At 43.9% G+C, this 22,987-nt stretch overlaps 2 protein-coding genes across 2 annotated transcripts in view; both read right to left on the reverse strand.

Annotated features, from left to right (window-relative positions):
* Window positions 1-5,019, reverse strand: part of crebrf (creb3 regulatory factor) — a 28,815-nt gene extending 23,796 nt beyond the window's left edge. Inside the window, exon 1 of the mRNA XM_079507753.1 lies at window positions 4,911-5,019. The gene's annotated coding sequence lies outside the window, so the exon portion shown is untranslated. The remainder of the gene's footprint in view (window positions 1-4,910) is intronic.
* Window positions 5,020-12,397: 7,378 nt separating this feature from the next.
* pcyox1l (prenylcysteine oxidase 1 like) lies at window positions 12,398-22,276 on the reverse strand. The gene is made up of 7 exons (XM_079508781.1): window positions 21,754-22,276; window positions 19,593-19,799; window positions 18,945-19,119; window positions 18,361-18,572; window positions 16,548-16,688; window positions 15,573-15,990; window positions 12,398-13,829 (listed from the first exon to the last, which is right to left on the reverse strand). Exons 1-7 carry the CDS (start codon window positions 21,878-21,880, stop codon window positions 13,577-13,579), a joined length of 1,533 nt encoding a protein of 510 aa, XP_079364907.1. The 5' UTR covers window positions 21,881-22,276; the 3' UTR covers window positions 12,398-13,576.
* Between the last annotated feature and the right edge of the window lie 711 nt (window positions 22,277-22,987).

Consider the following 22,987-nt stretch of genomic DNA (forward strand, 5'->3'; position numbering starts at 1 on the left):
GTGCAAGTGCACAACACGCATGCACATGTGTTGTAGGTGCGTTCCGGACCGGTAGTTAAACAAATAGCACTACAGTCTTGCATCACTACACGCAACACATGGCATTGTTTTGGGCTTGTCCCTGTGGGTGTGTATGAAAAGGAGTGTCTGCAACCAGAGTGACAAGCTGTATGAAGAAGACAAATCTTTGGACAGTGACCATTAGCATCATGTTCATCACTAGGCCAAACAACATTACAATGTTATAACATAAAGACTAATTCATAGCCCAAACAAAGCATCACAGAAGACTGCACCTCTGCTTAAGTTCAACTGTCCATGCAAAGCTCAATGTTTGTCATCACATGTTATGTTACCAGCATTCACAACGTACTGTACTGCATGGCTCGGGAGTAAAGTGTCACCGCCATGCTCTATCGCAGTGAAAATCTGTGTCAGCTGTTGGCAAATGTTATGAGGTTTCGTTTGTGTGATTTTATTTTGCAATTTCTGAGAACAAGGTACGTACTAGCAGTCTTGATCAACTCCACCAGTTAGGACAAAAGTACTTGCACAAGCACAATATTGATGTGATTAAGAGATGAGCTGGAAAATTACATTATACGTTATCAATGCAACTTGAGGAGTGGGAAATGGGTAATGCAGTGTGGAGCCTTCTGGCTTGAGGTGGATGGACCAGAGGATTGCTATAGTAGATCCCTCATCCCATATGCCAGATGGACACTTTGTGCCCGATTGGCTCCACTCCACAGCCTTGTAGACACATGGCATGAGTCATTAGTAATGACTCATTACATATACCCCATAGACTGGAAGGATGGTGGGTCTGAGATGATTAATTCACAAAAATTGTTGTTGACCAATTTGAAGTATTCAAAAAATCTCTTGGCAGCATGCACAAGTGTGTGTGCGTATGTGTGTGTGTGTGTGCGACTGTGCGTGCGTTTGTGTGTGTATGTGTGTGGGAGGAGGGCAGTGTGCAATAGGCAGGTATGGTAAGCCATCACAAAATGTAATTGCTGGTGCTATAAATTATTAAAAATAGCTATGAATACATTATTCCAAAATGTATTTTTCCGTGATATAAAAACATGAAATGAAAGAAAATCTTTGTAATCTTTTAATACGTTTTATAATAAATGTACCAAAATTACTTGATTTCCTGCCAGCCTAACTACCTGGTGAGTTCTGCATATTTGCAACTCTACAGTCCGGTCCACCTAGGTGGTTGGGAACCTCTGGACTGGTTAAAATCAGGCAGTGTGATATCTTAAGTTATGAGTCATGAAAGAGGAGTTGCTTTAAAATGATTAAAAGTACTGGTGCGCGCTCAATAGGCCTAATTGTACAAGTTTTCTAACGCTATAAATAGGCTTAGACTAGTTGTCTTTTTTTAAATGTCGGGCTTTGGGGGTGCGTCATCTGATATAGAATGGGGGTGCATGGTCTAAAATGTTTGCTCTAGTCTAGGCACTCTGTGATGAAAGAAACGAGAAGGAGTGTGCAGAAGAGTCGGGCACATGAGACATTGCAAACTTATCACTGTATCAGCAAGCATAGGCCATCTGTTTTAAACAGGGAAAGGTCTAACTGACGCTTTCAATTTGGCAGCATCAGTCAGACTCAGTTCGGTTAGGGTAGGTCTGTGATTTGAATTGCCAGTGCACTCACGGATATCTGTGGTTACAATGCCCATACTGATTAGCACAGTTTGCAACTAGGAACATTGGAGTGGGAGACAGAGTGCTAAATAGAATGCAGTAATAGTCTTGACCTTTGGTGATTAGCATAATAGCCAAAGTTGTAATCTCAATGAATACAGGATATGGTTCATTTTATAATTAAATTGTGCACTACTATCTAACGTCAGCTTGGCTGTGTTCACTACCACCCCCACAACCAAATAGTCGAACATTGATGCCCTCAGTTGACTAAGAAATGATTTAGAAAACACAGGACATGATGTTAAAAATCCAAAGTGCCTAGGGACTCTGCACAACAGAGTCCCTAGGCTTGAGCCAGGCTTGCACTTGACCGCAGTCAGGCCCTAATGTCCGTCTATGTTCTGCACTGCTGCACTTAGGGCAAATATTTGAGATCATTATTGAGATTGCTAGTGAAATGTTGGTGCTGAGACAGATCAGGTACAGATACAGTAAGTGACTGGTACACAACTATGTATGGTATTCTTCCAAGTAAACATCCATGTCCAACATGTTTTGTGTTATCTGTCACAGGAAGTGTATTTTGAATCCAAACAGACTTGATGACATGTGCAAGCTTTTTTTAAAGGACAATGTCAGCACCTGGCAAATAACAGTGTCACGTGTCCAAAACAATGACCTGAATTTAATAAACATCTTATAACATAATATGTAATGGTCACTGGTGTTTTCTTGTTTCTAAGTGTATAATGTAGGTTGTGAGCTCATGCATTAACTCTTGTCTTTGTCAAATGTTAAGTGCCAATCTCAGGACTAGTAGGTGCTACATGTGCCACCCTCTTGACCTGCCTGCCAACCACAGGAATGCCTGCTTTAGTGGCAGGTGTGGTTGAGAATGTGGTGGTGGCCCAATTCATATGTGAAGCATAGACTTTGTTCTGAACGCATCAGTGGCGTTTATATACACTAGCAAACATTTCCTGTTAACACACAGACAGTACACCCCACTTTAATAAACAAATACATTGTTGTGAAGCCAGAATAGAATCTCTAGCCCAATAATAATGAATGTTAGACTAAACCAGTGATTTTGCCCAGACTGACCAAATACTAAGCATTAATATGTAATTACTAATTATGTATCTTTCTTAATATAACAATGTCATGCCAACAATGCACATGTTTGCCCATATTTATGTCATGTAGAAGTGTCTTTGCAGATAGATGTGGCAAGGCAAGTACCCCAGTGGAAAGAATTTCAGTGGAATTAACCACACAGATTCAAAAGGCTGTTTCAGAGAATACCGGAGAACTTGCCAGTTTACCATCTTGCCGCGGCGAAGAGTGGAGAGCACTCGCCGCAAATTTTAAAAAAGTGAAGACATGTCGCCGGAACTATGGAGACATGGCCGGCGAGATGTCCGCACTTTTCGCGGCGAGTCGGAAAAAACCGGCGAGTTCTCCGGATACCATTTCAGAGGCCTTTCTGAAATAGCATTAGTGAACTGTAGAAATGCTGAAATGAATGAACGTGCTCTGCAATATATATATAACACTCAGGGAAAGTCCCATTTCTGCACCATGGCATTCTGGCTCAGCTTTTGAAAAAAGAAAACTTAATTTGTGACACAATTAAATGACCAGCAGCTGCCTGAATAAAAACTTGAATAAACTCAACCAAATCCTTGAGTTTTCACACACACACACACACACACACACACACACACACACACACACACACACACACACACACACACACACACACACACACACACACACACACACACACACACACACACACACACACACACACACACACACACACACACACACACACACACACACACACACACACACACACACACACACACACACACACACACACACACAGAACAAAACAAAACCTCAACCTAGATGTCATGTGCCAACACCCACGTAATCTCGTCTCCGCATTGGTTCATAGGAACTGGGGCCCCGCCTCCAGCTATGCACGATTGGCTAGGCCAGTCTGTCAATCGACGAGCCTCGCTCCATAACAAACAACATGGCCCGTTTCAATGTAGGTTGAGACGGACGGAAGATAAACAATCTGAAGGCCCGTGTCCGTGGCCTACATATTTTTTCACAGATAATGCCACAATCCACGGCCCAATACACCGCTCATAACAAACATCAAGGTGGCGATCAATCACTACCAGCAATAATAAAGCAATAATAGCCACGTGAGAAATGGGGACATAGTGTTCAATATTGACGATCAGTGCATGTTCTCATAAACAAACTACTAGCTGCAAGCAGCACATGCTCATAATAATCCAAACTTGGAAATCAAACTAAACCAAACGTTAAGATATTTGCAACGACCTTGTTATCGACAACAGTATGGCTATAGCATTTATTTTCTACTTAGTTTCCACATGTCTGCGACGATCACCATGTTATGAAGGTTCTTATGAAGGGGGGCGTGTACCAAATGAACCCATTGCACTCTCTTTCTCTCTCTCTGTTCCCACCATGACCCAATAATAAAGCTTCATCTAAATTGCATCATTTCATCATAATAATCACTTCAATGTTTGCATAATTCACACACTCAACAACACCAGGGATTGCGGGGGTTTTTTGGACGAAGAATAACAACAACATGGAGCCTGCATTGTGTTGTGTTATTACACAAGACGATGTAGTGAGTGCTTATGTAAGCTTCCAAAAGCCCCCGTTCTGATGATTCCCTTTTGGGCCAAACAAACCTAAACCAACCGAGACAGGACTTTTCCTTTTGACAGGGCTTGTTGTGTTGGTGAACCACATCAACAACGCTACTATAGCAACGTTATAAACGAGGCTCATCGTCCTAAAAACAGCCGTGGTGTTTTGTTTTGTTTTGCGGCGGGCCCCCAGACTGGGGTGTTTGAATGCGGAACTGGTCCGTGCCTTTCCTCCAGGCTCAAGCCAGCCAGCCAGCTAGGCAGGCACTAGGCAGGCACTTATCACACAGTATGGCCTCCAGAACAGTCCATCCAGACCCGTCGGCTGTCCCCCGCCCCCCTTCCAACACACACACACACACACACAGTCACACACACACACACACACACACACACACACACACCACACGCCAAAAGAGCCAACCCACCACCCCCCTCCCCCCCACCCCCCGTCCATCCCAGCTCCAACAACACAACAACCCAAACAGCCGCTGCAAAAGTTGTCGGTGTCCAAACGAGCACGACCACCCCTACTCACTTTCACCGTCGGCCCACACTGTCGCTGGGTTGTCACATAGGTTCCTTATGTTGTGGAGAACAGGGCCATTCTACAATGGAGTCCACGCTGCAGCTGAGCTTTCCTTTCCTTTCCTCGGGTTTGTTTTGTTTTTCTTCTTCCTGACGGGTTCCTGGAAAGCGCGTGACTGCTGGCCCCCCCCGCTCACGTGACCCCCCCTCGGCCAATGGCGACGCTCAGAGAGATATCTGTGTTTTTATCACTCTCTCTTTCTATTTCTCTCTCTTTATCTCGCTCTCATTTCACTGCCATTTAATTTGTTGTTAAATAAATTGTTGCAACGTTTCAGTGACATTTCGCTTCGGTTGCGACTTGTGGCTTTGTTTTTGTTTTATGTTTTCAAAGACCATCGGCTTTCTGTCATTTGTAACAAAAACATTGAGGGTTTGTACCTTAGAGTATGGTTTATACATGGTTGTCCACAATCTCCACATGGTGGGCAATGTCTGCCCCAAACAAACAAACACAATTAGATAGATAGATAGATAGATAGATAGATAGATAGATAGATAGATAGATAGATAGATAGATAGATAGATAGATAGATAGATAGATAGATAGATAGATAGATAGATAGATAGATAGATAGATAGATAGATAGATAGGCCCTCATTTATCAATCGAGTGGAAATTCTGCCCCAAATTCGAGTGTAGGATTCGTAGTACACCCACGTCGGGTCGGCATTTACAAAGTGATCGCAGACAGCTGTTTCTTCCTTAATTTCGTTCGGACGTTTATAAATGTGACGGCTGAAATCTATCTGGCACGCCCTATGAAATCAAGCCTCGCCCTCGTTTTTGCGACATGAACAACTGCAGTACGACCTTGGAAACCATAGTTACATGACGAAAAAAGTCAATAAAAAAGTCACCCCCCTCTCATACACACACAGACGCACGCACGCACACGCAACTTGCAAGTCCAACTGGTTTGTTGTAGCCTATCTTAAATAAATAAAGAACCAACACCTGTATGAATTAAATAAAGCTGTAGCTGTACTAGCCTACCCTGTCTGTTTCTCCTCTCGCCTCGCTTGCCTTGCTGGCGCTGCCCACACACACACGCACACACGCACATACGGGCCGTGGCCCAGTCAGTTTAGAGCTGGCCCAATTTTGAGCCTTGTGCATGCATATTTCTGGTTAGTAAACCACAGCATGCAAGCCGCCTTTGTTTTAAAATGGTTCCCCAAACCGTTCACAGTTCACTATCGGCCGGGGATGCGCCCCCCCCCCCCCCCCCCCCATGCTAATTTGCCCAGTCAATCATTTGATCCGCGCTACGCGCCTCCCGTGTGTTGTTAGTTGTAGCCTATATTAAATTATTAAAGTATTTATTCATTTAATATAGCCTACAACAATATATCAGTGAACGAAAATCTGAACCTGCATGTGAACAATGAATTAAATAACAAATAGGCGCACACACACGCTGCTGTTTTCCTCCTCTCCTGTCCTGTCTGTCTCTATCACTGTGGTCCGTTCATGACACCGCGACCATGCACGTTTATGACAATCTATTTAGATTACCTCGCTAGTCGCAGTAGTCGGTGCAGTGGCTGCAGCTGTCAACTGACAATTATATAAATGTGCAGCCTAAACCAGCCTCATGTGGCACACTGGCACTGGTGGGCTGGCAGCCTGGCTGGGTGGTTTAGCCTATACTATCTCCGATGCGTTCCCACTTGCGCTGGCACGGCACATTTGGCATTCGAGCGACGCGTCGGGTTTATTAAACGAGGAGGAGATTGCACATAGGCTACTGTAACTCCAGAAAGACATCGGCCTGCTGTAGATTAGGCTACAGTTGGCTACCCAAGTTGGGACTCTCCGCAGCTGCAGCGCTGCACTATAGGACTCTCCAACGTCCCGTCATGGAAATATTTCAGCACAGACAGCCCAAATCCTCGCATGTATGCGCTCATCATGCAAAACACTGTTTAAATGGCTTACGCATCTAACTTGCAACATTGTTTTTAAATGCGCGATTTTAATTGCTTGCTTGTAAAGTTGGAAAGCTCCTACTAATTTCATATGACACAAAGACACATTGTTGATGTATTCCTTAACATTTTTTTACTTTTTTACATTTTATACATACCTATACAGTTTTATATAAACATTTTAGGAGTGAATACATATGTTTCGATGCCTGTGACAGCCTCTCAGCTGGTCAAACAATGCTGCTCCGCTGTTCTACGACAGAAAAACAGGTGAGGACAAAGCGTACGACAGCTCCCGACCAGACGTGGTTTTTGTCTTGGCTCAAGTTCAAAATCAAACGTTGGCGCAAATGGTAAATGTCGAAAATTGCGGTAATTTCGGCGTACACCCATATTTTGGCGTACGCACGGTTGATAAATGAGGGCCATAGATAGATAGATAGATAGATAGATAATATTGTGGGGTTTTATTTATTTGGTTATTATTAATACTTAAGGTGGTTGCACACTGGACGCGTTTGCCCGAAGCACTTACAACCTTACCTTTAAGAACCTTAAGTTATTCAGACCCATTTCATAGTCACAACTGTACGAGTATAGTAATTTAAATACTTTGTCTAGAAGGATTACAGTACACAAAAAAATGTCCTTGCAGTCTTATTTCCATTGGGGTCATCCAATTCATCATAAGAAATTCTGCAAGAATGTTTTTAATCATTGAAGGCATCAGTGCATTACCAAATAGGCTGTTTTATTTTGTATTTCATTACATCCAGAATTATGTTTTCATTAACTTTTGGTATGTGTTGTATTAGCATGCCTCTTGAAACTCTGATCATATTTATTCACAATTGAAAACTGATAAATGACAATTAGCATGAAAAGAAAAATTTAAAGGTCATGTTTTTAAGAAAATAAAATAGTTTACACGGTGGTTCTATGGCAGTGATTCTGAGGACTGTACCCAAGTTCCCTCAGCCCTATGTTCCCTCAACCAAGTGTAATATGTGTAATAGTGTAATAAGTGTAGTAGTGTAATAGTGTAATAGTATAATAAGTGTAGTAGTGTAATAGTGTAATAAGTGTAGTAGTGTAACAAGTAATAGTTTGTAATAGTGTAATAAGTCTAATTGTGTAAAGTGTAATAGGTGTAATAAGTGTAATGTGTAATATGTGTAATAGTGTAATAAGTCTAATAGTGTAAAGTGTAATATTTAAATAGTTTCAGGTTACAGTTAAAAAGAGATAAAAAAGAGTTTAAAGAGAAACGCATTTATATAATCAGGGACCCAGGGACACATCAGGGGCCCTGCCAGGGACCCCATCGGTGCCACAGGCATACAGTTGCTCCAATCCACACCAAACTTGGTGATAACAGTGTTATTGTTATTCAGGGGTCTACCATCTACCATCACAGTAGCCACAACAGGGGCCCCATGTGGCCTCAGGTTTAGAAAAACTGTACACCATTTTTGAGTGGTGCTAGCCCCTCCTATATACAGGTTTAATGTTTGTTTTTAGTTAAATGATTGTTTTAAAAACGCCACTAACAATGAAGGGAACATTTACGTCATTGTCCCTCATTACGTCATATTGTCTCTTTATTGTTAATGGCATTTAATGTTTGTGTTGGCACAGTTTGTTTTACATCAGATCACCTAATCAACATGAGTTAGACTTTAATATATTAGCGCCCCTCACTTCACACAGGTGTAAAGAGAGGTTATGTCATGGTTGTCATGGTTATATATATATATATATATATATATATATATATATATATATATATATATATATATATCAATCCCCACCGAAAGATAGAGAAATGACAGAGTTACCGTGTGGGGGTCCCAGCAACATCCAGACCCCAGGAACGCGGCCAGGGGGCCGGCCCGGTTCCGGCGAGCCACCCCACGTCCGAAACGGTCGAGAAATTACAGAGTTACTGTTCGTGTTGCAGCTTTCCGTGCTCGGATGGACAGACACAGACACAGACATACAAAGGCACACACATATAGCTACGTAATGGAGCGGAGGCACCGCAAAAAAAAAGGGAAAATAAAATCTTAATCTGGGGACCCCCCCAAATGAATATGGCAGAGAGAGTTGATCACGACTCCAAATATCACTAAAGTTGCCTTTATAATATGCATAAACATGAGGGAACATAGGGCTGAGGGAACATGACAATGTGACAGGCATGACCCCTGATTCTCAACCTTTTTTGTTTGATAGGCATTAGACCACAGACCCCCATACATTTTAAATCACTGGACCCCACATATAATTTGATGACTGGATAATCCAACACTCTCCTTTTCAGACTCCTGAAATGAAGGAAATTGACCCCATGTTTTGGATATTGTGCACATTATATTGCAAGACAGGGTGAAGCATGACTGATATCACATTATACTACCATGATGGACATGAGGACCCTGCCGCCCGCCACACCCAGGTGCGGCCGTCCATTCGCAGGGCAGGAGTAGATAGTAACGTGTAATAGCAAAGCTTTATTTATCTCTTATTACAGTGCAAATTGCAATACTGCCACCATTTGGTGGCCAGTTATACTGGTGTGATGTGTGCTACTGTGCTGGCCTAAAGTGTCCCGTTGGCTGATACTGCAGGGCCTTGCATGGGGAACAGGGGAATGCCCTGCAGATCCATTCCATTGGCTGTTAGTGCGTTATAGACGGCTCACCAGCAGTGAACAAAACATCACAAGACTCAGAGGTAGTCTCTGACTCAAGATGCAAACATTCACCCTTCTGACAGAGCACAGAGGGTGGCTATGCAAATACATGCATTTTAATAAGTAGAAGTTCGTCTGCAGTTCACGCAGGGTGCGTTGACAAGGGTGCCTGGTGCAGAGTTGGTTGGATAAGCTCGTTTTTTAGCGGATTTCAAGGCAAAACACCACCAACATAGCCACAGCAAAGTCAGCCATCCTTACCCGATTGTGTGTGCTCTAGAACAGGGGTTCTCAACGTTTTTGGCCGGGGACCCCCGGAAATGCTTTGGCCATCTCTCGCGACTCCCGCTCCCCCTCCCCAACCCCAATACAAATTGACCGCTACAATAAGCTTAATAGAAAAAATACATCATAAATAAATACTGAAACCACATAAAATTAAGGAAAGTTTATGCTTGTAGTACTATTTGTACTATGTAAACTCTTAATTTCCATCTTCCAGCCATTCAGCCATTCAAAGATACAATCTGGGGACCCCACAAAATAATTTGGGTGTGGCGTCCAGGCCTAAATCAAATATTTTTTGGGCAACTCAGTATTAGTGTAGGCCACAACACTTCTAGGCGTTCTTCTCAAAACAGCCCGTTCAATATGTTAATGGTACCATAGTGTGATTTATGTCGACACTCCCGCATCACATCATCACTTACACTACAGTATATGGATGGCATACTTCGGTCCTTGAGCTGTCAACAAAGATAGACTCTCAAAACGGCAGTGGCTCAGGGGCTGAGCTTTCCCTGTCCGATTTGACTGTGTGTCTGTTAACAGAGAAACGGGACAGGAAAGAAACTCTGAAATATTCCTGTCTTTGCATATACCTGTAGTTGTAGGGAGGGTGCTGATTAGAACAACATATGTAATTGTGAATGGGGTGAATATTATTTACAGCAACATATCATATGGCTACAATAACACATAGTTGTAATGTACAGTACATATCCTTTTCTGTCTCCAAATACCATAGTCCAGACCTCATCCAATGCATTGCTGATGAAGATTTGATGACAAACATTTTTAAATGATAACAATAACAGAGATTATTTCAGGGGGTCCGAAGGCTTTGGGGCAATATAGATTCAATCATTGTCATCTCCCTTGACAGTAAAACCGACCAGAAACTTTGGGTGTGATTCATTTATGCTGATCTTAACCTTCAGAAGGACATAACTAATATATTCAAGACTGCTTTATATCATCTAGGAATCTAAATTTAGATGCTTCCCGTCAATGGTCAGATTCAGAAAAGCTGGCTCATGCTTTTATTTCTATCATACTTGATTATGAATCCTGCAGCCAGAGTATCCTGAATACAGACCAAACAAGATCCCTTATCATCAGATAAAAGTTCCTATACCTAGGATAGAATACATTCTAAATCATATTATGGTGCCTTTAGTCATTATGGGCTCTCTGGAATTCTCCACTACTTTAATACAGGAAACAAGAGCTTATTTGAAAGCAGACTAAAAACATACATCTTTTTATATTTTAGTTAGGTTTAAAGTGTGTGGTTATCTTATTCCTTTTTTGTACTGTTTTATTGTAATACATTCTTATGTTATGTTTTTGAGCAGTGAAGCTGCTCCAATGCAGCTTTGTGTGTCTGTCTGTCCATTTGAGCACAGAATGTCTGTGACGTCATGTTGTTGACATCCTCAGACGTCATCATTGCGATGAAAGACTCACTTCACACAAGTGTGATTTTTTATATTGTTGCAACATTTGCATGGCATGTTCTTATATACCTCCATATTTTCCTATATTACTGTATGTTTTACCATGTTTGATCTTTGCCTATTATATATTTTTATTTTTAAGCATACAGAGTCTACGTCTGTCTTATGAAATGTGCTATATAAATTAATTAGATTTGATATAACCGTTTATCCTGCCTGAACATTTCTGTCAACCTCAAAGAGAACAGTGCTCTTAGGGTTTGGAGGTCAGAGTAATGATGTCAAAGGCTATTATTTTATTCTGTGCTGCAGATGTACATGACAAAAGTCAACATGTCAACAACAGAGTTTTAAACACATTCTGGGGACATCCTGGAAGAAATGTTTGGTATGCTATCATGCTAGTCCGCAAGGCATTGCCATAATTACAATTGTCTTGGTTCCTTGGCATTAGGAAGAGAAAGCATTATTTCAGTTGTTGACACAGCAGAGTAAGATTAGGATTAAAATTAAATAATTTGATCTCAGAGAGCGTACAAATGGAACCAAATGGACCCGATCCAATTGAACGCGCTCAGTTACATTCAACCTAATGGAGGACAGAGTGGCATTCCGACCCACCACCATTCCGACTACGTGGCCTCCGAAAGCGGTTAGGGACATGGTTAGTAACAATTTAGGCATTTAGCAGACACTCTTAAAGGGGACTTTCTCCCTAAACCTTTTTTTACAAAAGTAAGTTGATAATGATGTATATTGACCAAAAACAAATTAGCAGAAGGAGCTGGAGCTGCTGCTGGAGGGGTCTAACGTCAGCTCACATAGACCAGGAAGAGTGCAGTGTCAACAACGCATGGAGTGTTGCTGTCACATCATCTAGAACAGATGTAAACCGATTGAATAGGAGTTCTAGCGTTAGACCCCTCCAGCAGCAGCTCCAGCTCCTTCTGCTGCTTCAGCTCCCCTATATCTTTATTTATTTTTAATATATTGTTTTGGTCAATATACATAATTATCAACTTACTTTTGTAAAAAAAAGGTTTAGGGAGAAATTCCCCTTTAATCCAGAGCGATTTACAATAAGGAAGAACAAAACATGGTAATACATCCAATACATAAAAATAGGCTTTTTTTTTTTTTTTTTTAACTTTGTTTTTATTTAGATTTTTCGGTGAACAGGTGGGTCACATTGGGCATCACATAGGCTTTAACCCATTTTCGGCGGAAACCCCTTTTGCTGTTTTAAACATTGTTATAATTTAGCTATTGAAAAATAACAGATCTACAAGCTCATACCGCGCCACCGAGTGGCGCGCTACGAGCTTGTAGGTCTGGTATTTTTAAAAAAACGTGAAAATATTTATTTCAGAAAACTGGAGGATTTAGAAGATTTTTTTTTAATTTTGAGGTCAGGCCTAAATGGGTTAAGAATCATATGTAAGCTAAGAACCTAACATTGGAATATCTATGTAATGAAACTATGCACACACTATAGAGTGCTATGTCTACATAGCACTCTATAGTTAATAATTTACAATTTACATAAATTGAGCCTTTGCATATGCCTGTAAGGTTGTCGAGGCTAGGGCAAGTGCTACGGCTACAGAGGAGGTGGGCTTTCAGACTACGGCAGAAGATATATACATTTTTTTAAATATTTTGTTTTTATTTTCTCTACGGCGGAAGATTGAGAGTGAGTCTGCAGTTCTGATTGCAATGGGAAGTGCATTCCATAGTTTTGGAGCCAGAAGGGAGAAGAGTTTGGGACGTGTGGAGCGTTGTCCCGGTGTTTTTAGTCAATGTACTTCTAGCCTCCCTGCCTTGGCTGATCTGAGCGATCAGACTTGCAAGATATGGGGGTGCCATACCTTTGGTTGCTTTGAAGGCCAGCATCAGAGTTTTTCTGTGCGGGCCGCGACCAGGAGCCAATGGAGGGAGCGGAGAAGGGGCAAGTCGGAATGCGGGCAAGTCGGAATGGCGATGCGTCGAAATAGCGGGCTTCGGAATGCCGGCGTGTAACCCCTGTAATGGTCCATTTGGTTCCTAACTATCAATAATTTTGCTCAAAGATACAGGCCCTCAATGGTCCATTTGGCTCCTAACTATGGAGCCTCAATGGTCCATTTGGCTCCTAACTATGGAGCCCCCATGAAGGCCCCATGGTGGGTCGCAGGACCCCACACTGAGTACCGGTATAGGTTAAAAGGGTCCCAAGACAGTCTAGGCTCAGACACGTACGCGCCTACGCGGTCATAGTTCGGTCTTGATCTTGTGCATCAGGTCTTTCTGGTCCACCATGTCCGTCTGTCTGGTCCAGCGGTGGTAGGCCAGCAGAGCAATGTTCTTGGCGGCTACCGAGCTCATCTCCATGGCGCTGCCGGCCCACTCGATCCCGTTGAGGTAGTAGAGGTTGGGGTGGAGCTCCACAGGCGGCAGGCCCACCTGCCCACTGCCGTAGCTGGGATAGGCCTGCCACTCGGTCACCTGCACAGAGTAGTAGGACCTGGAGGAAGGAAGGACACCAGTTCAGAGTATTGTCATCATGTTACCTGCATACAGGTTCAATGTCGGGGTACACAACCAGTCCACCAGAGCCAGTATAGCAGATGTGGTGCCTCCTGCTTTTAAAAGTAAAGTGGGCAAAGGCTCATTTACTAGTGGAGCGACCTCGAAACCAGTGTTAAACTGACCACCAATCTGAGGTAATTTAAACAGCAGAGGAAAAGGTTCATGTTAAAAGGTTAGATAAGGGAGCACTTATGTACTATGAATGTACTGTATATGTCAGGGGTTCTCAACATTTTTGGCTGGGGACCCCCGAAAATGGTATGGCCATGTCTCGCGACCCCCGCACCACCCCCCTCCCCACCACCAATACAATTTCCATTTTCCAGCAATTCAGTTGGCTGGAAAAAGAAAATCACTTTCTTTTTTTAATTAATTTGGGGACCCCCAAAATAGTTTCGGGACACCCAGAGGGGTCGCGACCCCCAGGTTAAGAACCCCTTGTATATGTCACTGTCATATGCTTTGTATTGTAATGTATTTTTAACTTGTTTAATGTGAGAGAGGACCTCAATGGGAGGTCTTCATTTCCATCCACCAGCTGTTTAAAAACCAGGAAGAGACGCCTGCCGCTCGCGGCATTTGGCATCTTCGTGAATCTACTATCTGGAAGCGGTCTCTGTGATGCGTCGAGACCATAGGTCGAAACGCTATAGCCCACCCTAAGTTATTCCTGATTGGTTTGTATACGTGGTGCGGTAAATCAGAGGCAGAATAGGGCGGGCTCACCGTGTCCCTGTCAAAATGTTATAATGTAGTACTATTGAGACTCAGAGTGGAAAATATGCGTGTGAAATGGCTAGTGTGGCATGGTGCGTGGTAAAAGGTGAAATTGCGTGACTCACTCTCAAAGGGTGAGACTTGGCAGCCCTTTTTGGAAAATAGCAGATCTACAAGCTCACAATGCGTCCCATCGATCGGCTATTTTCAAATGGCCAAAAGGGCTGAAGAAGTGGTTAGTGTATGTTTTGCAATAATAATACAACTCTACAAAGTAACTAAAGTTTTCAAATAAATGTAGTGGAGTAAAAGTACAATATTTGCCTCTAGGCGTAGTGGAGTACTGGAAATTGGAAATACTAAGTAAAGTAGAAATAACAACAAATTGAACTTAAGTACAGTACTTAAGTAAATGCACTTAGTTACTTTCCACCACTGGACAGTGTCTTGACTTGGCTCTTGACCACGGGTTGACTGAGAGAGCCACTGACCTGAACAGGGTCTTGAGTTGGCTCTCGTCAGCACCGGCGCTACGTATACTCGCTACGCCGCGGGTAGGGCAACACACCGAGGGGGGCAACTAAATGTGCCAAAAAGTGCCAAGCCTCGGCCTGGGCCGTGGCTCAGCGGTCCAAGCACCTTGGCCGGTAGTCCAAGTCTGACAGTGTGCCGCGGGTTTGACTCCCAATCCCGACGGCCTTTACTGCATGTCACCCTCCCATCTCTCTCCCCCATTTCCTGTCAGCCTACTGTCTGTCCCTCTATAAAAAAATGCGAAAAGCCACAAAAAACATTTAAAAAGTGCCAAGCCCATAATAAGTAGCCAATTTGCATAAGGAAACAGCACTCTCATCGGGAGGGGGGGGGGGGGCAGCACAAATATATGCCGAGTAGGGCAACCAAATGGTCATGGCTCTTGTCCAGGGCTTGACTGAAAGGCTTGACTGAAAGCTCTACTGACCTGAACAGGGTCTTGAGTTGGCTCTTGTCCAGGGGCCGCGGCGAGAACACCTTGTAGACACCGGCCTCCTGCGGCTGCTTGCGCCGGAAGCCCGCCGAGACGTTGACGGGACACACGCTGGCTGCGCTGTTGAAGAACACGCGGTCAGCGTCGGTGGTCAGAACGCTGGCGAAAGGGAAGAGGCGGGGGTCCGGGAAGCCGAAGAATGAGGTGTTGAGGTAGCCGTGCACCACTGTGGCCACCGTGCGCTGGTAGTCGCCCGGCAGTGGATCGAGCGGCAGCGAGAAGCCTTGGAAGTGAACCCCGGAGCCCACGCTGGCCTGGAGGGGCGTGGCCAACACCACGATGTCATACGTCTCCGTCCCTTCCACCCCCGCCGGAGACGTGGTGAAGCCCAGCTGGTACTGGACTGCATCCCCTGTAGGAGGAAATATCATCAGTGGTTCACAAAGTGGGCTCTGAAGACAATATTTGGGCATTTTTCAATAATTTAGCATTTTAAATGCAACACAGATCTTCTCTTCTTGGGGTCCCTGGCACACTAGATATCTCTGCTGTCGGGAAGAAACCACCTAATACCAAAATGTTCATTTTTCAGAAAATGAAAAATATAAAATTTTCAGAAAATTAAGAACACCTTATATTTTTGAAAACAAAGCAATACAAAGCAAGGCCTCATCAAAGTTGTTGTTTGCGACTTTATAATATATATTGCCAATTATGTGCATGCGAGAGGGAGATGTGGTGGAGTTAGTTGCTTAAGCAGACAGTTTGAGGGTCCAATGGAGTTGAGGTTTTGTCCGAAGCGCTTTTTAATACTTTTCATTGGTTCAATATTTCCGAAACACACAGACGTAAAGGGTGTTCACTAGTACTGATTTATGCAAAAAAAAATCAAAAACCTCAAAAATGGGGACCCGCAGCCAAATACAAATTGGGGGGGGGGGGGGGGCAGTTTGAGAAACGCTGGCCTACCGGAGCGGACGGGGGAGATGGTGTGGACGCGGGCCTGCAGCAGGTTGACATTAGCTTGCTTCAGCAGACCAGAGCAGACCAGCTTGTTGCCTCCTTCCACTGCCCACAGGTTGGCCTGGGCACCGGCCAGAGACACAGCACCTGGAATGGACATGTGCACAACGGAATATAATGGTTGGTCTGGGCACCGGCCAGAGACAGCACCTGGAATGGACATGTGCACAACGGAATATATGCACAGAGAGACAGACAGGACTAGTTTTAAATACATTGAAGGCTGTTTATTCTATTACATTTATCCATATTTAACATGAACCCTAGCATCCCTCTTGAGGGCATGTCATAACAGGCAAAGATTCAGCGAAAATAGGCGAACATTGGCGTTTTTGTTTTTGTAATAATCGAAATATAGAAAGTAACATTGCTCACTTGTCTGTGTGATGTAGTGGAGTAGAAGTATTTGAAAATGGACATACTCAAGTAAATGTACCTGGTTAATAATAATAATAATAATAACTAGAAAAAAATCACTGCAAGCAGAGATAAGGCAGGACCAAGCAGGAAGGCTTGAATAATATGCACAATAAGCCATAGAAACATGGAAGACTGAACTTGAGAAAAAGAAGACCATGGAATAATTGTGACAGGGTCATTTTTTTATAGTGGGGGGCAGGGTTCTTGAATACTCATACACTAAGTTGGCAGTGCCCGGATTTGAACCCATGAGGCAGGAGGCAGGTAGAGCTCCAAAGGCAGGAGCTCTACCTACCGAGCTAACCGGACACAATCAGTTCTTCCATTGTTAACAGCAAAATCATTCAGTGTTTTTGTAGCAAGTTGCGCAAGGATAACTAATGATAAAGGTGGATATAAAGATAAATTAATTGACTGCATATAAACCAGAAAATGTAGCAGATTCGGATGAGGAGCTCAATGAGTGAGTGAAAACCAATGAAATGAGAGTCAGAAACAGGGATTAAAGGTTAACTTAAAAATTATTATTAAACTTTACACAGAAAATAAACAGCTTTGAACATTCATGAAAAAATAACAAATGGGCCCCTTTAAGTTGGTGACTTGAAAAGTCCCAGTTCAGTTCCTATTCAGTTCTAAAGTGAAATCAGTCTCTCTCTCCTATTCGGAGAACCAGATTACCACAGTAGTGGGGGGGGGGGGGGGGGGGGAAATCAGAGTTCCGGGTCGGCTCACCAGAACCATCCATGGAAGGGAATCCTTTCAGGACACAAAAAACCTGACCTGAAAGGCCAGGTGTCCAAATCAGTGTTTGCTTCAAAATCACTGTTGTACAACATCAAATAAACTATCAATTCATGAGTAAAGAACAGCGTTTCTGTTCAGCCTTTTTAGATTAGGGTTTGAGTCCGAGCACAGCGCAGACAGCGAGTGAGGACCGCAAGCACTGCAGACGCAAGCACTGCAGACACTCCTCTCAGGCTCCTGGCTGGTAGCCTACTACTGGTCAACCCGCAGGCAGCCGGTCTCTTCCCGGTTCTCTCGCTGTCCAGTGTCCACCACCCGGTATCCACCAGCAGCACCAAGCTCAGTCTTGCCACTTTATTTTTTGTTATGAGTTGAGATGCAGTTATAACTGTATATAATGAGTTTTACACTAGATCATCAATCGAAGTAGGCTATATACCACTGCCGATCCACAAGCTCACACCACGACGCTTGCAAGCTTGAAACTTGTTTATTCCACAGGCGTTGCAGTCTACCATTCATTGTCAAAGGAAGCCGGCTAGTGGATGATCATCAGCAACTGACTGTGGAATAATAGTGACTCTCCACTGACCTACAAACGCAGGGATGCTGACATTCTGACCGTAGTTGACCCTCATGATAGGCGCGATCACCTCGTCTATGAAGCGCTGTGACACGCCCAGCTCCAGCAGCGAATCAGAGAGCGGTCGCCGGGTCATGTTGATGAAGCCACTCCCACCCAGCGAAGCCAGCAGCTCCTCCACCGAGCTGAAAGCGTGGCCATGAGCCTGGTACTTATAAATCCTACACACACACACACACACACACACACACACACACACACACACACACACACACACACACACACACACACACACACACACACACACACACACACACACACACACACACACACACACACACACACACACACACACACACACACACACACACACACACACACACACACACACACACACACACACACACACACACACACACACACACACACACACACACACACACACACACACACACACACACACACACACAATATATAAAATCGACTGCAGAAGAACAAAGAGGTAGAGAAAGAGGGCAATATGGAGAGGCAGAGACGGACGCGGACACAGACACACACACGCACACACAGTAACTACTAGCCCTATAGCACACCTCATGAACTTCTCCATGATCTCCTCCACCCACATCTGCAGGCGGATGAAGCTGATGCCGTAGCGCCACCACAGACGGAACAGGTCCAGCAGGTACCAGTCCGTCTCCTCCAGGATCACCTCCTCGCCGTTGAACACCGCCGTCCTACCCGCCACGCTGCGCCGGTACTTCAGACCTGATCACATGGATTAAAGCTAAATTAATTCTCACGACTGAAAGCCACCAGGTCATAATGTGTGATCCGTGAAACAGGGTGACAGGATCCCGCCCCTCCCGCCCCTAGCAATGTTTCATAAACAATTAACACAACTTGTAAAGTTAGGTGTTCAAATCTTTGGGTTAGAAAACATGCTGGCTTCTATGAAATCCAAATGACTGAAAATAACTTTTATTGGTCTTGACTTGGACTCTCTTTAGGTGGACTCGACTACAACACTACTACTAATATTGCAATGTCGATAAAAAAAACATTGTGTAGCGCTAGTATCTTCCAACAACTACTAACAGACCCTGTACTCAAATGAGTGTTTTGTGTGTGTGTGTGTGTGTGTGTGTGTGTGTGTGTGTGTGTGTGTGTGTGTGTGTGTGTGTGTGTGTGTGTGTGTGTGTGTGTGTGTGTGTGTGTGTGTGTGTAATGTATGAACAAACCAAGCTGTTTGACAAAGTCCTGCATGTGGAGGTTGAGGGAGTGGATGATGGAGCCTCCGGACTCATATTGGAGGTGATTGACCGTCACCGTGGCCAGTCGACCACCGACCTGGCCCTTCTCGTACACGTCCACTTGGACTTCAGGGCCAAAGTGCTGGCGCAGGAAATGTGCTGTAGCACTGCCGCCTATCCCCGCCCCAACCACCGCTGCACCACAGAGACACACGAGAGAGAGAGAGAGAGGAGAGAGAGAGAGAGAGAGAAAATAATATATATTGTCACTGTCGGGCAGAAACCTCTTATCTTCATATTTTAACTTTTAGCGTTTTCTTCGTACATTAACGTCCTACTTGTTCATACTATGGCGTCACACAAAAGTATCAAAATAGCAGATCCAAGAGCTCGAAACGCGACACGTTTTGAGTTTGAGCTTGTAGATCCGCTACTTTTGCATTTGAATCCTGAAAAGTAACAGTTTTGGATATATGAGATTATTAGGAGTTATATTAGGAGTGGGGTCAGAGTAGGGGTCGGAGTGGGGTCTGGGGACCCCCAGGGGTCCTTAAAGGGCTTACGGGGGGTCCCCAGCTAAATTACAGGTAGATTGTAACTAAACTGACCTTAAAAAGGTCTTTACTACAGTATAATTTTTTTTTATATTTTAGAATTTGTACAATCAGTTATGGGGGTCCATGGCCTAGATTTTCATATCAAACTCGGGTTACTTGAATTACTATAATTTTGAGAATGACTATAATGTCCAAATAGAATGGGCGGCAGTGGCTCATGTCGAAGTGTCCTTGCGCAAGACACTGAACCCCTAATTTCTCCTGATGTGCTGGTTGGTGCCTTGCATGGTTTCCGCCATCATCGGTGTAAGAATGTGTGCGTGAATGGGTGAATGTAATGCACAATCTATGTAAAGCGCCTTGGATAAAGGTGCTATATAAATGCACCATTTACGATAGAGAGAATCTAATCTTTGAGGACCCCCTCTAAAATGAGATGATGCATCTCAAGGGGTTTATCCTTTCAATAAAGGTATTCTATAATCTATCCCCACCTGAAGCATACCCTTATCCATGTTCAGAGTGAATAAGAGGCAGCAGTTCCTAAGAAGCAATCTGGGAACCCATTGGCAAAACAAAGGAAAAACAGCACACTCGCAGTCTGTCTTGAGAGACTACTAAGAAGTCTAAGAAGTAGCCTCGGTACCCAGGCTTTTATTTTTAAGTGGTGCAACCACTTCCTTAAGTAGCTTTGTGTGTGCCTGGCTGGCTGGCTGGCATGGCTACCTGTGTCCAGTGGCGTATCCAGGAATTACGTTTTGGCCAGGCAAGATATGTTAATTGTCGTCTCCCCGCGCACAATCGTAGGTTTTCAAAGAGATATACCTGCCAGACGAGTGGGATACAAAGGCTGAAAGGCATGCATTTACATTCCAATGGGTGATTGAGGGTCGCTCTCTACCGCAACGGCCAATCAGCTGTCCATTTTAATAGTTCTCATGTCTTGTTTTTGTCCTCTTTTTTCTCATTGTATGGATTTTGGCCAGGCCAGAAATGGATTTGGACAGGCGGCCGCCTGCCCTCGCCTTATTGTAGATACGCCTCTGCCTGTGTCTGAGCACAGAAATTGCATTTGGTTGGTTTTCAAAACCAAGTGTCACTAACACACACAGCCTAACACACACATACATATTAACTGTATGATTTCAGGTGTATCAGTACAGTACAGGGACCCCCTGGCGACCCCCACATGGTAACTCTGTCATTTCTCAACCGTTTCGGACGCAGGCGGCTTGCCGGAACCGGCCTGGCTCCCTGGGTGCGTTCCTGGGGGTCTGGATGTTCCGGCCTCCGGGGACCCCCGGACGATTCTAAAAGCGCATTCTAAATGTTTCTGAAAAACTTCAAATATTTGTAATTTTTGGATACTAGTGTACATACTGTACAGACAGTACAGAACCCCAAAAGGGGTTCCCGTCCAGAATTGTAGGGTTAGAGGATGTCTGTACTCTGTACCTACCGTCTGTAGGTGCTCTTTGAGAGCGGTTTTGAAGGAAAGTGATTCACATTTCTTAATGGCTGTTGGTAGGGCTTTCCACATTATAGTTGCATAGGAGCGAAATTAATTTAATCCCTTGTTTGTTTCCACTTGCCTATTTTTGACGGCGGAGATCCGTCCGGGTCCGGGTGAGGTGATCCCGGGTCAGCATCCAGGACCGTCGTCCCCATCATCAGGACCAGAAGCATCAGGAGGAGCATCGGAGACAGACAGAGCAGCATGGCCGACAACAGAGAACACACACCCCGGCCCGGCCGGACGCGATATTTGGGTCTGTAGGTGGCGTGTCCAAAATCGGACCACAACGTGCTGCTGCTGCAAGGGCGGCGATCACTGCATTGTCATCATTTTATACCCCCTGCCTACTGCTGTTTAGCCTGTTTTGTTACAATTAATTATATCGTAGCAATTCACCTCTCAAACTATGATGTTCCTGTATTATTATTGGGCGCAGGATCTCAAATTAAAATGCATTTTTAAAAGACGGCGATGTAGTTTATGATCATTATAACTCTAGGTATGATGCTGTCATGCATGCAGATGTCCCGTCAGCGAGATGCGATTGCAGTGCAGTCATCCTGTAGGTTACAACATCCGGCAACATTGTGAATCATGTGACCTTATCCTTCAACCAATCGCATCAGCTCTGTTGTGTATCGATTGCCTTTGTGAGCCTTTATAAAAAAATACAAAAAAGCACTTGCCAACTGCCAAGTTAAAACGTGAATAACATAATTAAAAGAAGGGCATGCTTTATATCATGAAGTGCAGAGACACAAAACATCAAGGCAAGCAATCATACAATAATATTTAAAATCGTTAAACTCTGGACTAGGTCTTTAAATAAAAGCACATATAAAGAGGATATAGTGATTTACTGATTCATCGTTTCAGAATCAGATTCAACGTCGGGCGATGACCTGGTCCCGCCTCCATTCAGAACCAGCAGGTTCCTTCCTGATCAGCTCAGGCTGCAAACAGGCTCATACATGATTGATGATTCATACACATTTTATTAGAGACCAGTGTCATATGATATGACCTCAGCTGCCTGACTCAGTGGCAAAACATGTATCTGCATAAGCAAATTGATAACCATAGTGCGGAGGATAACCAAACCAATTGATAACCATAGTACGGAGGATAACCAAACCAATTGATAACCATAGTGCGGAGGATAACCAAACCAATTGTGCATTTTATGACTAAAGCATGAAACCTTCAGACGTGGAAACACTTTCTGACTGACCTCTGGTGACCTTGAGGGGTCATTGACCTAAGAATTGCATTTTTGCACGTTTTGCTCCATTATTTTCCACTATAATAAT

The sequence above is a fragment of the Electrona antarctica genome (assembly GCF_951216825.1).
Source record: "Electrona antarctica genome assembly, chromosome: 8".
NCBI classification, from domain to species: domain Eukaryota; kingdom Metazoa; phylum Chordata; class Actinopteri; order Myctophiformes; family Myctophidae; genus Electrona; species Electrona antarctica.